Below are 15820 nucleotides of genomic sequence, written 5' to 3' on the forward strand. Positions count from 1 at the left end.
CTGAGGCTGAACGTAGTATTTCTTTCTGCATAGGTCCTACTCTGAGTTTTGATTCCTATCAATTAGAAAAAATGTTGAGAACAGTAATTCCTACATTGACATAATGAAGGCAACTAGAAAAATAAAGTGTGCCTCATCTATCGGAGATATAAGAAACATTGTCCTAGCATATAGAATAGAAGACCTAACTCTCTTATGTAACCTACAGAACTATATGGGGTTAAGGATTATTTTACTGCAAGTAAAACAGCTTACAGATTTTTGCAATACAATGCATATTTCTTTGGGTTTCTTAAAAGAATGAGTGTAGAGAAACAATAATCATAATTTGCATCTGGAGGAGTTTCTAAATTCTAACAATTCCAGACTTCTCACCTTCATTCCATTTTCTCTTATATCTTTGATGAGGGTTCCTGGATTGTCTGTAGCTTCTATATGAAAAGTATACTGATTTGCACCAGCTACAGCCATAGGTTTTACCCACTGTTCTGGTTTAGCGACCATCATATGCATATCTAGAAAGAACAACATAAATCAGAGACACAAATTACTAGACTGCATATTTTCTGACTCACTAACCCAGAGGGCAGTCCTAATTTATAAGATAAAATACTGCCTGGATTGGTATTAGAATGCAGAGATACAGTTGTAATTGAAATTATTCAACCCCCATTGCAAATCAGGTTATCAAAATGTACAGACTTTCAGCTGTTTGCAATGAATAAATCAAACAAAGGAAGCCTTAGTGGAATTTGAGGTATGCTTGGGATCATTGTCTTGTTGGAAGGTCCAATGACGCCCAAGCTTCAGCTTCCTTACAGACAGCATGACGTTTTCTCCTAGGATTTCCTGATACTTCAATGAATCCATCTTGCCGTCCACACGCTGCAGGCTTCCAGTGCCAGAGGATGCAAAGCAGCCCCAGAGCATCACCGAGCCACAACCATGCTTAACTGTAGGCTGAGCGTATGCTTCATTCTTCTTCCTCCAGACGTACAGTACCGCTGATCCATCGGGCTGAAAAGTTCCAGTTTTGTTTCACTGCTCCACAGAACAGAATCCCAAAACTTCTCTGGCTTATTTATATGATTTGGAGCATATTGGAGCCAGCTTTTCTTGTGCTTTTGGGTCAATAGTGGTGTATGTCTTGGAGTTCTGGCATGGAAACCTTCTGTGTTTAGTACGCACCTTACTGTGCTCACTGAAACCTCAGTGCCTGCTGCCACCAAGTCTTGCTGCAGGTCTTTTGCAGTCACTCGAGGGTTTCTCTCCACCTGCCTTCTCAGAAATCTGCTTGCAGCCATTGACACCTTCCTTTTTCTGCCCCGTCCAGGTAACGTCACCACTGTTCCTTTAACTTTGAACTTGCAAACTATGCTTCCAGTGGTGTCTCTAGGAACATTCAGTGCCCTCGCTATCTTTTTGTATCCTGTTCCTTGTTTGTGAAGGGCGACGATCTCTTACCTTTTCGGACCATTCTTTTGACTTAGCCATACTGCATTTCTAATATGCAGTCAAACGTGACACTCAACAAACCCCTGGCCACTTCAGGTATTTCATGTGTTCCAGCTCAAGCACACCTGGCGCAGCTAATGAAGCCCTTGATTAGTTGCATCAGGTGTGCTTGAGACAACACCTGTTTTGCATACTGTATGTGTGCTGTTGTGACGGATTCTATTCAGGGGGTTGAATAATTTTGAGACCGGAGAAGTCAGTATAAGTTGCATTTTCAGTTGAATTTGCGGACACCACTTGAAGCATTCGTTGTGTTGAGCTATTTCAATTGCTTTTGATTTGTTCATTGCAAACAGCTGAAAGTCTGTACATTTTGACGATCAACCTGATTTGCAATGGGGGTTGAATAATTTCGATTACAACTGTAATTAGGATAGGACCCAAAGGTAAGCTCTTAGCAGTCAATACCCAGCTATATATGTATCAGTAGGCACTCTCCCTCAAATACCAACATATCAATCTATTTGGGGAGTGATATCGTATCACTAATACCTTAAATTCAAGAAAAAACTTGTTAATGTGCCTTTTGCCTGTCCTCTCAAGTGTTGCTGCCCGATTCTTGAGAAGTTTCTGACAGGGCAATGATTGGCCTGAGCTGGATCACGCTGACCCTCAAAGCAGCTGTACAACTGGGTATGCTGTCCTGCTAATGGAGCTGCTCATAACCCCTTGCTGGTGCCACTGTCATGCCAACTAGTGAGGGGATCTCTCACCACCTCAGCTGATACCCTCTTCCTCTTGCCCAGGCAGCCCTGGCCAAAAAAGAGCCCAGAGCCCACTAGAGCTGTAGCCCCAGCAAGGCTGGCTCCCAGAGAGGTGGAGATGGGCTTGCTGCTGGAGCCAGTCCTCCCTGCTGCTCTTTTCTTGCCACCCCCACCCCAGACCTTGTCTAGCAGCTTGCAGTGCCCAGGCAGCAGCATGGTCTGGTTGGCTTCTGACAAGAGGCACTGCCTTGACAGGTCACGGTAATTGCTCACCGTTGCCTAGTGGGCTCCCAATGTTGCCTTGTTGGCAAGATGCTTTTTCACACAGTCACTGGGAAAGAATCTATTCTCCCTGGCAACCCAACAACTAGTGGTCATAGAGGCACAGCCAGATGGGAAGGGGCAGTCCTGCAGCAGGACAGTTGGCATCCAGCAAAAGATTCTTCTTCTGTGTTATCCAGAAGGTCTACCTTGGTGGTGGTCTTCCATTTTCTAATTGTAAACACTGTCCTGGCAAATTGCTTTGATACTGCTTTATCATGCCTCAGCAGCAGGCTATCCCCAAAACACAGGCTCTATTGAGAGGACTATTCTCAAAAAAAGGTAAGTGGATAATCTCAAGGATGGGGCAAAAAGGCTGGATGAATAAGCCCTGTGTTTTGCATTAGCTGCACTTTCTTGGAGAACAGGGAAAAGGTCATAAATACATCTCCAGTGAAAGAGGAGCTGCTCTGAGAAATGATAACATAAAACTATGACAAAAAGAATAGTCCAATAAGGTTTTCCAAAAGATTGAAAAGGTGTGAAATGATTCAAGTCAGCAGTACCCAATTGTAAGAGGTGACTCAGATGTAGTTTAGAGCAGGAATAGTCTAGCTGAGATATGATTCCCCTCCCCAAATCAGGAAAAAGCCTGTGAGAGAGAGCAGAGCAGAGCAAGCAGGCCAAGACTGTAGTTGAATCAAAGCAAAGCACTACTGGGAGTTTGGGCTAGAACAGCCTCTGAAAGCTTTGGGTTTAGGAAATAAAATTAAGTAATATGTAAGGTATGTTTGGATGTATCTCATGATTTAGATGTATTTTTGGTCTAGGTTTAGGAGACAATTTTTCCCATTATGGAAAACATTCAATCTCAGCCCTTATTATTTTACAGTTATAACAACAAAATTACTTCTATTTAATGTTATTAAAACTCAATATATTAATGAGTTTTAAATACAGTAACAGAATTTCTGTAAGTCTACAGAACACAAAGTGAAGATTTTGGTTTATTTATTTATTCAATTTATATAGCTGCCCATCTCACATACGTGACTCTGGGTGACTCACAGAGTTAAAATAACAAAAAATAAAACCCATATAAATAAAGAATCAAAAACAATGACAACAAAAAACCATTAAAAACAAGTTAAAACAACCATACTGGTTTCATACTGCAGGAACCAATGACTTTGACAGAGCGATAGGAGGGATTTAAAATATAAAGGGTTGAAAACCACTGAGTTAGAATGCGCACAGGAATGTCTTTGCTTTATTCTGGAGCATTTCAGCAAACTCCCTTTTATCTTCAAGCAAATGATCTAGGAGCACTTTTACCTCCTTCCAAAAGAAGTACTGGTATTTAGTGACATGGGTCTTTTATTTGTTTATACATAAAGAAAAAGCTGAGGTGAAATACATTTTTCAGCCCAGTAGATTCCTACCCTGTCATGTAGTGTTACATGTTTTAAATTTATAGCAAAACTCATGACCTTTTTCTTGAAATAAAAATGTGCTATCTTTCTTCTGGATTAATTTTCCAGTCTCTTCAGGGTGAAAACTACATATAGGGACTTATTGCAGCTGTATTCAGACTTCTGTAGTAACACCAGTAGCATTGAGATAATGATTGGGAAAGATGACTTGGTATTATAAGCTAGAAAACATAACCTTGAATTAACAGTGGAGAGTAGCAAATTTTCATTTCCAATTATTCTACCATAGAAAACCTACTGTTATTTTCCATCAATGAGTTTGATTGTTCGCCCAGAATGGCATTCAGAGAAGACAAGGAAAACAACTCCAAAGATATCAAGGCAGAACAGAACTGGTAACGTTCAAGGTATTTTGAAGGACAAGGTATAGGATGGTCAGCTAGATTTGGAGAAAGGCTCTTTCCAAGTTGAAGATGATGACAGCACAGTAGAAATTCTGTTTACATAAAAGCCATCTGTGGTACTATCTCAACCATAAGGAGGTTAGTACTGAAGTTGAAACCGGGGAGGTAGGTAGTTCAGAATAAAACAGTTACAAAAGAACCAAGAGAGACATCTCACATTGACAGAATGGAAAATGATGTTGATGGACTACAAAAGAAAGCCTGCATAGAAGCAGATAATAAATAAGGCAAGAAATCTAAGACAGAAGTTGTCTTGGCCAAGCAACTGAGATTGCCAGTACTGGATTGATTCGTCCTAATCTTAATGAAGATAGATACTGTAATACCGGGGATCTCCCTATAAGAATTTTATGAAAAAGGTCAGTGTCAGCATTTTGAAAAGTTCCAATCCCATTCCACAGACGGGAAGTATAGGTAGTGATGGCTGGAAATTCCTTCCCTGGAAGAAGCCCAGGCTTGTCTGTCAAAGTATAAATAGCTAGAATATCTCAAATAGCATAATTCTGAAGAACCATAGCATGGTTTTGGCAGCATGATGCTTGCATAATCATTAACAGGAGAATTGAGACACACATAGGCACATGTAGTGTATAGGAGTAGCAAACTGCAAAGGAAATCATATGTAGTCTAACTCAACAGAATGCTACCTCTTAAGTTGACTCCATGATCTGTACCTCATTCAGAAATACATTATTCTTGGTTCTTCAGTGTTTGTTTAAAGTAAGTTTCATTTTCTAAGGCTTGGATACTGAAGAAAAGGAAGAACCAGTTCTACAGCTAAATTGGGTCATGATGGTAGGAGAGACATAATGCAGTGGCTGGGCACCACTGATTCCTGTTCTTGGTTTTAATGTGCAGATTTTAAATGAAATCATGTGATAAGTCATGATCTCATTGATGTTGTGGTCACTATGCCTGAGATGAGGAAAGGCTGAGCTTCAATCACCATATTAGTATCCTCATTTCATTTCTGCACACTAATAGGAGGTGAAAACAGAGCTGAAAGCAGCCCACAGTTTTAAAAAATCGTAAAAATCTACTTGAAAAAAGGTTACCTGCCCCTCCTTTAAATCTGTTCTAAAATGGACTCCAGAAATAACCTAGGAGAGAGAAAGGCAAAAGATTGGGATGCCAGAAGCTGCAGCTCTGCTGCTTTCCTACAATCCAGTTTTAAAATAAATATCTACATACGTGTTCATGCATGTATATAAATAAGGGGCAGGAGGTCTTGGTATAAAAAAGGGCATTCATGTGTGCTGTTGTGCCCACTGGTACCATGTGTCTCACCCTGGATTAATACTTAATAGAATAGACAAAATATTAAATACAATACTGATTATAAAATAGCAAACTCCTAAATCCAAATCATGTGGCTTTCTTGCAAAAAAAAAAAAGCAACAAAAATCACCCCAAGAACAATGTACATTGTTTGAGCCCTTCCCTTTGTCACGTACTGTATGTACAATCTCACAGTAACACAGAAAACTCTAATGTGTCCACCAGTTTTAAATTAAATATGTAGCACATATTAGCTGAGGTCCTCTAATATAAAGGTTTGCTTCCGGGTCCAATTCAAGGTGTTGGTTATCACCTTTAAAGCCCTACATGGCACGGGGCCAGGCTACCTGAGGGACCGCCTCATCCCCATAACATCGACCCACCCCACCCGGTCAGGCAGAGAGGCCATGCTACGAACCCCGCCGGTAAAGGAATTCTACCTGGCGGGGTCCAGGAGGCGGGCCTTCTCTGCAGTGGCACCCGCCCTCTGGAACATTCTGCCCCTGGAGCTGAGACAGGCCCATTCGCTCCTGGACTTCCGGAAGAACCTAAAAACCTGGTTCTGCCGCCTCGCTTGGGGTGGGAAGGGCGGCTAGTATCATAGCTCTCTCTGCAGCAAACAAGATCTGCACTGCTTGGATTTTATATTTTATATTTATTTTATTTTATAGAGTTATTTATATTGTAATTTATGTGTTTTAATTCTGATTGTAAATCGCCCAGAGTCCCCTTTTCGGGAGAGATGGGCGGTGATAGAAATTTGAAATATACATACATACATACATACATACATACATACATGTGTTCCAATGGAATAGATTGTAACATCTTATCATTTCTCTTACTTGCAAAACATTCAAAAGGATGCTGGAGTGAGCGAATCACCTATTCTCAAAGTATTAAAAGGAGGTCCATCTGCTGCAAGGCTCTTTAAAGGCAGCCCCATATGTGTGTGCTTGTGTGGCTGTCTGGGGAAGAGCACTGCTGGGCGACCATGAAGCAGCGCCACACATGGGAAAAGGCAGAGGTGACCTCTGACACAGCTGCGAGAGTCTTCCAAAGGACACGGCTCCTTTAAGACCTCAAGGAGAAGCTCTTCAGCCACGCTAACACAATCAGCAACGCGGCCCTTGGGAAGCTTTAAACCACCTTCAGATGGCACTTCTTCAATGACTTAGGTACAATTCTCCAGCTCAAAACAGTGCTGGAGCAAAAAGGGGATAACTCAAACATCACTCATTCCAACCCCAGAATTAACCAGTTTAAAGAATAACAGCTTACCAAAAAAGGCTTGCTGACCCAGCTGCTTCCGAAGGCTCTCTACAACAGGATGGCCAAAAGTGATGTTTGGGACAAAATGCCTATCCAAATGGAAAAAAAATAATATAAACCCACTGTGAAATAATATTTGCTGGATTTTCAGTATATGCACAATTTTAACTAATTAACTAGTAATTAATTTGCTAATTAAATATTAGTAAAATGCCTGTAACGACAGAAGAGCAAAGATCCTTAGCACAGAAAGGACCTTCAGCCAATGGAAGGAATTTTCTTTTTTATTTAGTGCAAACTATATTGTATTCATAATATCTCACCTAAATTTTAATAGGACTACTGTTTAGAAACTAAAGCTCATTTAAGACTGTGGAAAGAAATACATTATCCCCAACTTCCCTCAGAAGCCACTTATATCACTCAAGATCTAGAAACCCTCACAACCACCCTGTGCAACAGGGCGTGCAGAATGAAAGATCTGCCTATATTTGAATTTTATTCTAAAATAAATATTGACAAAGTATTGTTTCCCTTTTTCTTGACAATGAATTGTTGAATTAAACTATTTTCTTTTATTGTAAAGGCTGGTCAAAGACCATAATAAAGATATTCATTCATTTATTCAACATAGACAAAGAAGTTAACAAACGCAACCCCCCAGTCTCCTATTTTCAGTAGTCTCATGCCCACCATATCATACAGCTACAATCTACAGCTTTAATTCTACATATCATCAGACAGCCTCCTATCCCACTGACTGTTAATGGGATTTTTTGCAACTTGTATGCAAGATACATATACCCAGTTCCCAAACTTTAACAGACCTCCCTCCTTTGTAATTCATGGCTAATAGGATTATTAATACTTTATATCAGCTTTTTCCCAATTACATTTTTAACCATTTGCGTTACTGCAAGAGAAATCTGTACTATCTAAAACTGAGGAAAGGTAGTACATACATTTAAAACATCTTCTGATTTCACAGTTTAATTCAGATGCATCAGCAGCATCTAAAACTCCTAAGATGTTATCAACACTGAAATATGTTTTGGTTGATCATAAATCTAGTGTTTTTTCCAGACAGAATATTTTCAGTTATTTGAAATAAAGAGTTGTAATATCATATATTAACAAATCAATGGTTATAGGTCCTAAAGGATATTAAGTATGTTTCTTATCTTACAGAGAGAATAATTCAACAAAATATTTTTCGTGTTTATTGGAGAGAATGCTGCCAGTCAACTCCATTATGCTGAAAATGTAAACTGATGGTGGTGATACACATATGATATAGGCTTGGCCCCTATTTCTAGTTGTGGTTTAATATCCATACGTTTATTAATATGGTTCTGGGAAGAGTAATGTAATTCAAAGATGTGAATTTGAACTGTATAACAACAATGTGGACTTTATAAATACACAGATTTACTCAGCATGGGACATAGCAAAAGATAACTCTTTTAAAATCTGCGCCACCCCAGATTTACAGGCTTGGATTGAAAAAGTATCTGTTCACTGATTATGAAACAACTCTTTATCAATGTAAAGAGTGCAATCAATATGGTCAATATCATGTAGTCTAATGCATTGTTTCAACTTCTGATATTTGACTAATAAAGATCTGACTTAAATGCTTTGTTTAAAAACTAGGAGTTGTTTTAATTGCCTTGTGCTTTTGTGTATTTTTTCTTTTTGTTCCCTTCTCTGAACTAAAGCAATAAAAACATAGATTTTCCCGGGCTGAGGACTTCATATGATGCAATAATAAATAAAAAAATAAAAATAAAGGACAAGGCTAAATATGAAGTAACTCAACTTGCTTTCTAGGTATTTCAAAAGTAAAGGTTCTTCTGTTTTATTTATTACTGTTCATTTGAACAGAAAGCTGTACTATGGTCCTATTCACACACTCCCTTTTACATGATCAATTACCTTGACTGAGAAAAGGAATGCCATTTCAATTTTTGTACAACAGGTGACCCTGCCCCTTATCACCGAACCTCCACACCTTCAGTTAAGTGAGAATGGAGTTCTACACTACATACAACAATTCCTTCCCCAGCTTTCACATATAAAGATTGGTAATGGGGATGAAGATACATGATGGAAACTGCCCAATTCACCTTTATGAAATATGGAAAGCAAGAAAAAAGTATGAAACTTTTGGACTGAACTGCATTTTCAGACAGAAGCATAGTTTGGAATACTGTATGTATAGGTTAAATAAATGTTATTATTTCATTTCCCCACTCCACCCCCACCCCACCCCAAATCTAGCAGTGCTGCCTCATCACAATCTGGCTGGGGTTGTTCCTGGAAAGGATGCCTGAAAAATGTTGGGAGTGTATGCCAAGACTATATACTCCAGCAGGTCCACCCAAGATGTGAAAGCCATCCCAGCTGCCCAGGTAAAGCAAGTCGACACCTTCCTTATTTGCCAGCAGCAACAAGGAAAATGCTGGAGCTGGACAATCAAGTCAGTGGCAACGGCAAAGGCATCATTTCATATCGTATGGGGGAAGGCAATGGTAAACCACTCCTATATTTTACCAAGAAAACCACATGGACAGATAGTATAAAGTGATCTATGATATAGTGCTGGATGTTGGGCCCCTGAGATCAGACAGCATTTCAACATGCTATGGGGAAGAGCAAAGGAACTTTTGGAGTTCTAATGGTGTCTATGATGGCTAGATTAAGGCCTCTGGGATATCTAGCTGCTGATGCAGCCATACCTGAAAAGAAAATCCAAAGCTGCAAATACAGGTTTATGGTGGGGACATGGAATGTACGAAACATGAACTTGGGAAAGCTCAACACAGTGAAAGTTAAAATGAACTGACTACCATGTCCCCTTAGGCATCAGTGAATTGGAATGGATGAAATTGACCACTTCAGTCAGAAGACGGCTGTTTACTACTGAGGACACAAAAAACAAAGATCTCAGGAAGGAACTTAACAAAGAAGTTCAGAGAGCTGTTAAAAGAGATAGGAAGCAGTATTGCAGCAACATCTGTAAAGACATCAAAGAGAGAAACAGATGCAGAGAAATAAGGAAAGTCTTCCAAAAGATCTCTGAACTCAAAAGGAAGTTCCTAACCTCAAATTGAAGAAGAATGCCAACGGAAGATAGTAACTGATTTTTTTAAAAAAAAATCAAACTAAGATGATTCTTTACAATGAATTATTAGAATTAGGACTTAAACCAGGTTCTGTAAGAGATAATAATTGGGAGCAAGTGTGGAGGCGTTACAGGCACTCCTCATGTTATGATGCCAGTTGGGATTGGAATTTCCATCTAAGTGATGTAGTCATAAAGCGTCGCATCACGTGACTGCACCGCTTAGCGACAGCAATCCTGGCAGTTCTGGTTTCCCAGGACTGTGCATTTTGTTAACCAAGGACCTCATGTGAGCATTATGTGGGAAGAGGCGGGAGTCCCAGGCAAGCAGGCCAGTGGTGAAGCTGTGGGCGGGTGCCGCAGGCAGGCCCTGGAGTGGGCAGGCAAAAAAGCGGCCGAAACCGGAGCGACTTGTGACCTCCTGCCAGCTTCCCCACTGACTCTGCTTGTCAGAAGCTGGCAGGGAAGGTCACAAATCACAACCTTGTGACTACGGGATGCTGTGATGACCACAACTTCATGACCTGGTTGTAAGTCCCCCTTGTTCAGCGCTGTTATAACTTTGAACGATTGCTGAATGAATGGTTGTAGCCCAAGTACTACCTGTATTCCTAAGGAAAAAATGTTTCTTAGAAAGAGCCCTTGCAACATCTTCCCTCAAGTCCCAGGCACCATAACAAAGCGTTGCTAACGAAACACTGTTTCACTGGAAGCAAAATTAGCCAAAGTCTAACACATTGATGGTAGTGTCGACTGTCATGGGCAAAGGCCATTTGGCAAGATCCCCTGCTATCTGCGCTCTCCACGTGACTAAGCTATACAGTTCACGCAGCCGCCCATCCCAGCAGAAACCTGTTAGCACTTAAAATGCCAGAAAACCGGCAGTTTCACAGAACAGCAAAGGTTACGCTGACTGACTGATCGATCAAATATAGCATTGCACAAGAACATTGCACTTCCCTCCGTCCATTCTATTCCAGGAAAGGCTTCATTCAAAAATAGGGAAGTCGCCCAGAACCAATCAGAAGTGCGCCCACTTTCCCCCTCCCCCCCCCGCCGCGACCGTCATCTTCTAGAGAGCGAAATGACGGGCGTTGGGGGAGACCGGCCGCTCCCCTCCTTGGCCGCCCCCGCAAGTTACCCGTCCATTACATCCAGGTGCAGGTAGTCTGCGCCGCAGTCCATCATGCGCCTGCATTCGGCTCCCAGAGCCGCCAGGTTGCTGTTGAGAATGGAAGGACCTATCCGGCACCCGGACGCCATAACTATCCCTCGGAGGCCTAGAAGGCGAACTCTCCCCGGCCGGAAGCATCTCTGGCCTCGCCAGGCCACGAGATTGCGTCAGCGGAAGGGAGCTTGGTGGGAAACGTAGTTTTCCTGTTCGTTGAAGGCGCGGCTTCGAAACGGGCCGCCCTGCGCGAAGCGATCTTGCCTACTTAATGCTAACAGCGAATTAGGCTTACTTGTGCGGATTCCGAGTACGTGCTGAGCGGTCAGAAACTAAGCCCCGAAAATTAATAAGCTTGATGTGTGGTTCAGCGTCTTATGTGGAGCCAGTCCCAGCTCTCCGGTCATCCAAAAAGTGTAGAACTCGGGAAGCCCCGGAAGGGAGGACGAAGGGCGTCCTGCTTTTCCCATCTTAATCTATATAGAATATATATAATCTCTATACGAATCGTGCGAGACCGAGAGAGGAATCGGGCTTCGGTTAACTGCGTTACGGACATCCAGCCGAATAATATATAGTCGGTCAAATAGAACTAAAAAGACTGGTGGGTTCTGGCGCATCCTGTGCTTTAGATTTCAAAATTAAGTGTTCTTTTGCCTGAAAAGTATGTGTACAGAAAATCCATGGCGAGCGTGTCAGGATTTGTCTCGAGAGAGAAAGGTAGCAAGTACAAAGAGATCTGGTCTGCGATGGGATATAATGGATATCTTGCTAGTTTATGTGCACACACGCTGAGTATCATACATATATATTTATGTATATATAGTTAAGTAATCACTACTAATTGTACCTGTTCCAAGAAACCTACTGGGCAAAATTTGAGGTTTTGATGGACTATGTTATGCATAGATTCCAAAATTAACAACCAAAAGGCTTCATCTGGTTCCAAGATGGTCTTCTATACAGTTGCAAACTCTGTTTCCAGCATCTGAATATGGAAAACAGATGAAGCACTTACATCAACATCAAAATGCTCTGTCTCAGGCATCACCAGTAGGCCAAATCAGCCCACATCATTAAGGGGGATGTGTTTGTCAAAATGATTTGTTCCATAAAAACTCAAAAAAGTATTGAAATACATCATCATCTTCAGAAATTTTTTTAAAAAAAAATTGACCTGAAACCACAAATTATTTGTATTGGGAATAATTCCAGAAAGCATAAATGAAAAGTATCACAACTCATTAAGACAGATGCTGATAGATGGCCCAACATCCGAAAAGTGAAACTGTGATGACAGTACAAGATTGGGAGACCAAAACTGGTGAATATGCAGCAATGACAAAACTGACAGTGCATAGTCATAAAAGAAGTTTAACCAAATTTAAGCAGAAATGGCTCCCCTATGCAGAACAGACTACACAGCAAGGCAGTTTTAAACATTTGGAATACGGCTTTAGGAAAAGAGGCAAGAAACTAATTAAAAACAACAGATTAAATGACTTAAAGATCTCTAATATTAAATATTAAAAGCATAGCATAAATATTTAATTAGTGGTTAGTGGTTGGAGAAAAAGAAGGAAAGCGGAGAATGTGTCACCAAATTCTTCACAATGTTTTTATTTATATTCTGCTTTTCCTTCTGCCTTTTGTATTTTCATTCTTCATTCTTTTGTTCTCTTAAGCTTATGATATATATAAAAATTTATTTTTTCTGAATTAGTCCAATAAAACAAACTGTCTGAATGGTATACCCAAAACACCTTCCCTTAAGCTCTCAGAGCAGTCAGGTCATGTAAAGCCCCATATGTGGGAGACATGTAAAACTGGGGTGGAAGTCATATAAAACTCCATAGATGGGGGAATGATATATAATATCTGTACTTGTCCTAACAGTCAGGAGCCACGCTGAGACGTGGGGTAGGCCTCTAGTGTTTATTACTGCTACGTAAGACAGAAAATCCTAACAAACTGAAGAAGCGTGGTAAAAACCCAGACGGATAAACCTCTAAAGTCAAGGTGGGTCTGATCTGTGTCTCTTTGAATGGCTGCTTAATTCCTCAGTACTACGCGTGCGTTTTCCCCCCTGGACAGGGGCCCCCTCCTGCTCGCCATCAGTACTCATGACAGTACTTCTCTAATTTGAGCGCATAAAGAAGGTGGACTGTATATACCGTTCTGGATAGCCCCTAAAGTTAATGCACCGGTTAAAGTGATTTTAACTGCAGAGATCTATGGGTCCAATTCTTGGTACTTGTAGAGAGTTTGAACCCCACAGAATAATATTGGGCTACCCACATCTGAGGAGTCCAATAAGGATGAAACCAATCATGTGGTGCCTCCTGGTAGTCAATGTAGCTAATAAAATAGATGACTCCACCAACCTAAGGTGAGGCCTGTTATTTAATATGCTAGACTAAGGTAATAAACCTGGTTTTGTGTCTTAGAAAACAGAATGTGTGATAGAGTATGAGAATAAAGAAATATTTGGTAGGCAATGGCTACTAGTTGGTTTGTTAGATATGTGTAAAATTTTGCACAATCAACTCACAAACAGAATATGGCAAAATGACTGCTAAAAAAAGAAAGTCCCTTTAATGCCTGAGTTCTGCTTGATAGATTGTACAAGTTGACCATATATGGTACTAGAACTATTTGTAAGTAAAATAGAAAACATTCATTCTCTTAAAATCATCACCATTATCTTAAGAACATAAACATCTTCAGGCATAATGACTATTTGTAGACAATTTATTTATGCATATTCAAACATTAAACTATTATAATCTTTTTCATAAACATAATTCAGACATTTCTTTAGTTTATTTCACCCTTCATCTTTGGTCATCTCGTGCGCATTACAGATCTATAACATTTTAATTCTATATCCTTTGATCCCATAGTTTTAAACATAGTTTTATTTTAACGTTTAAGTGGGGTCTCATTTCCATTTTTTTAAATTAAAAATGAGCTTTAATGGGTACAGATTAACTTCAAGGATCATATAAACAAACATTTTCATAAAACCCTCTCCATTTCAGATACTCTTTCAATAGTTAGCATGGCAAAATAGCCCTTCTTTCACTTCTTAAATGTATCATATATCAGTGAGAAGATAACATTCCTCTGATTATCCTGAGATCATTTATTAACCATATTCACTGCTGCTATAAATAATTGAAACATTTTGCACAGATTATTTTCCCTTGATAAATATTTTGAAATACAGTATTTCTTTGGCAATGAAAGTATTCACTACATTGAAATCTTTGCAGAGAAAGCCCTGTTTTGGAAATTTAGAGTTTGTTTCTGAAGACAGTACTAATTATACTTTTGAATGCCAATCCTTCCTTTCAAAAATATGTAAAATTCTAGAGAAATTAAAATCAAATCAAGTTTTGACATTTCTTGAAAATCTTGCAGCAGCATTCTTCAAAAATACATCTGATGGCATTCCTTTACATATACATGTACATATAAACATGAATACTGCAACATTCAACACAGCTATGGTCACATTAAGAAAGACACACATATATACGCTGTGATCATACTATAGATTAGCAATACAATAATGTTCCCTTTCTATAAAACTGGACAAGGATTGGGCACTGCTTGAAAAATATTGGGAGGCACATGTTGAAGGAGGAACTTAAGGAAACTTGGGAGTATGGCTGTCATTTCATAACTTGGTATCACAGCTCTTTTAGAAAGGGACATCATATAATTTTAACAATACCAATAATATGTTAATGGAAAAATCTAAAACAACACAGACTTTTTTTTAAAAAGCAACACTATTCTCACATAAGGCCTCTAACACTAGGTAAGCAAAATTAAGTTTCTTCACAGCAGCTACATACTTGTCACTTATCAGTATACTGGAAGAAAGCAATAAATTCCTGTTAAGAGTACAATTCTATGCGCCTTTAGTTAGTACAGTGCAACTAATGTGAAAAGAAAACACAAGAAAAGCACATGCTTGTATCACAGTAAGTTGCTTCAGCAGTCAGCTATTTTAGGCTGCCAGACTGATTTTTTTTAAAAAAATCACACATGTAATTTTAAATTGCAACTTCAACGGATTCACAATAGGCGTATTTTTGAGGTTTTATTATGGCTTGCTAAAATGGATTCAGTACTTTACTCTGGGTCATACTAAAGATGAAATGTAATAACTGACTTTGATACAGAGATTCACAGTCATTTTTGTTCCTAAAATGTGATTGGGTTTCAGGGTTTCGATAGGTCTTATTTGTGTTCTGTGCATTCATACATATATGAGATGTACCTTGTGCAGAATCCAGAAGAGATGTTTCCAGAGCTTTGGAGGATGTTCTAGTGAAAAGCCTTTTAGTGTGCTTGCCCCTCGGTACAGTATATCCCCTGCCCTTTTCCTTTTGGCTGTGTTAATAGTAGAATCAGAATCCATCTCTTCAGTTTTCATTTGCACAAGTTTCATTTAATATAGTATATTCCCATTTTTCTTAGTGGAAATCAATTATTTGAAAAGGCAGGAAAAAAGCCCATTCTACTGGAACATGACATGTTTCATTCTATCATCTGGCAGGAGGGCCTGTGGTCTCCAGAGCACTATTAAG

At 39.7% G+C, this 15820-nt stretch overlaps 1 protein-coding gene across 3 annotated transcripts in view; it reads right to left on the bottom strand.

The window, feature by feature from the left end:
• RPE (ribulose-5-phosphate-3-epimerase) overlaps nucleotides 1-11364 on the bottom strand; it is a 48018-nt gene extending 36654 nt beyond the window's left edge. For 2 of the 3 annotated variants that reach the window (XM_063317922.1, XM_063317921.1), the window contains exons 1-3: nucleotides 11193-11364; nucleotides 6937-7016; nucleotides 376-515 (exon numbers count right to left, since the gene is read on the bottom strand). In XM_063317922.1, coding sequence (XP_063173992.1) covers nucleotides 376-515; nucleotides 6937-7016; nucleotides 11193-11314 — 342 coding nt within the window. In that variant the 5' untranslated portion in view covers nucleotides 11315-11364. The remainder of the gene's footprint in view (nucleotides 1-375; nucleotides 516-6936; nucleotides 7017-11192) is intronic. The other variant, XM_063317923.1, reaches the window with a different exon arrangement.
• Nucleotides 11365-15820: the final 4456 nt, after the last annotated feature.

The sequence above is a fragment of the Candoia aspera genome, chromosome 1, assembly GCF_035149785.1.
Source record: "Candoia aspera isolate rCanAsp1 chromosome 1, rCanAsp1.hap2, whole genome shotgun sequence".
NCBI lineage: Eukaryota > Metazoa > Chordata > Lepidosauria > Squamata > Boidae > Candoia > Candoia aspera.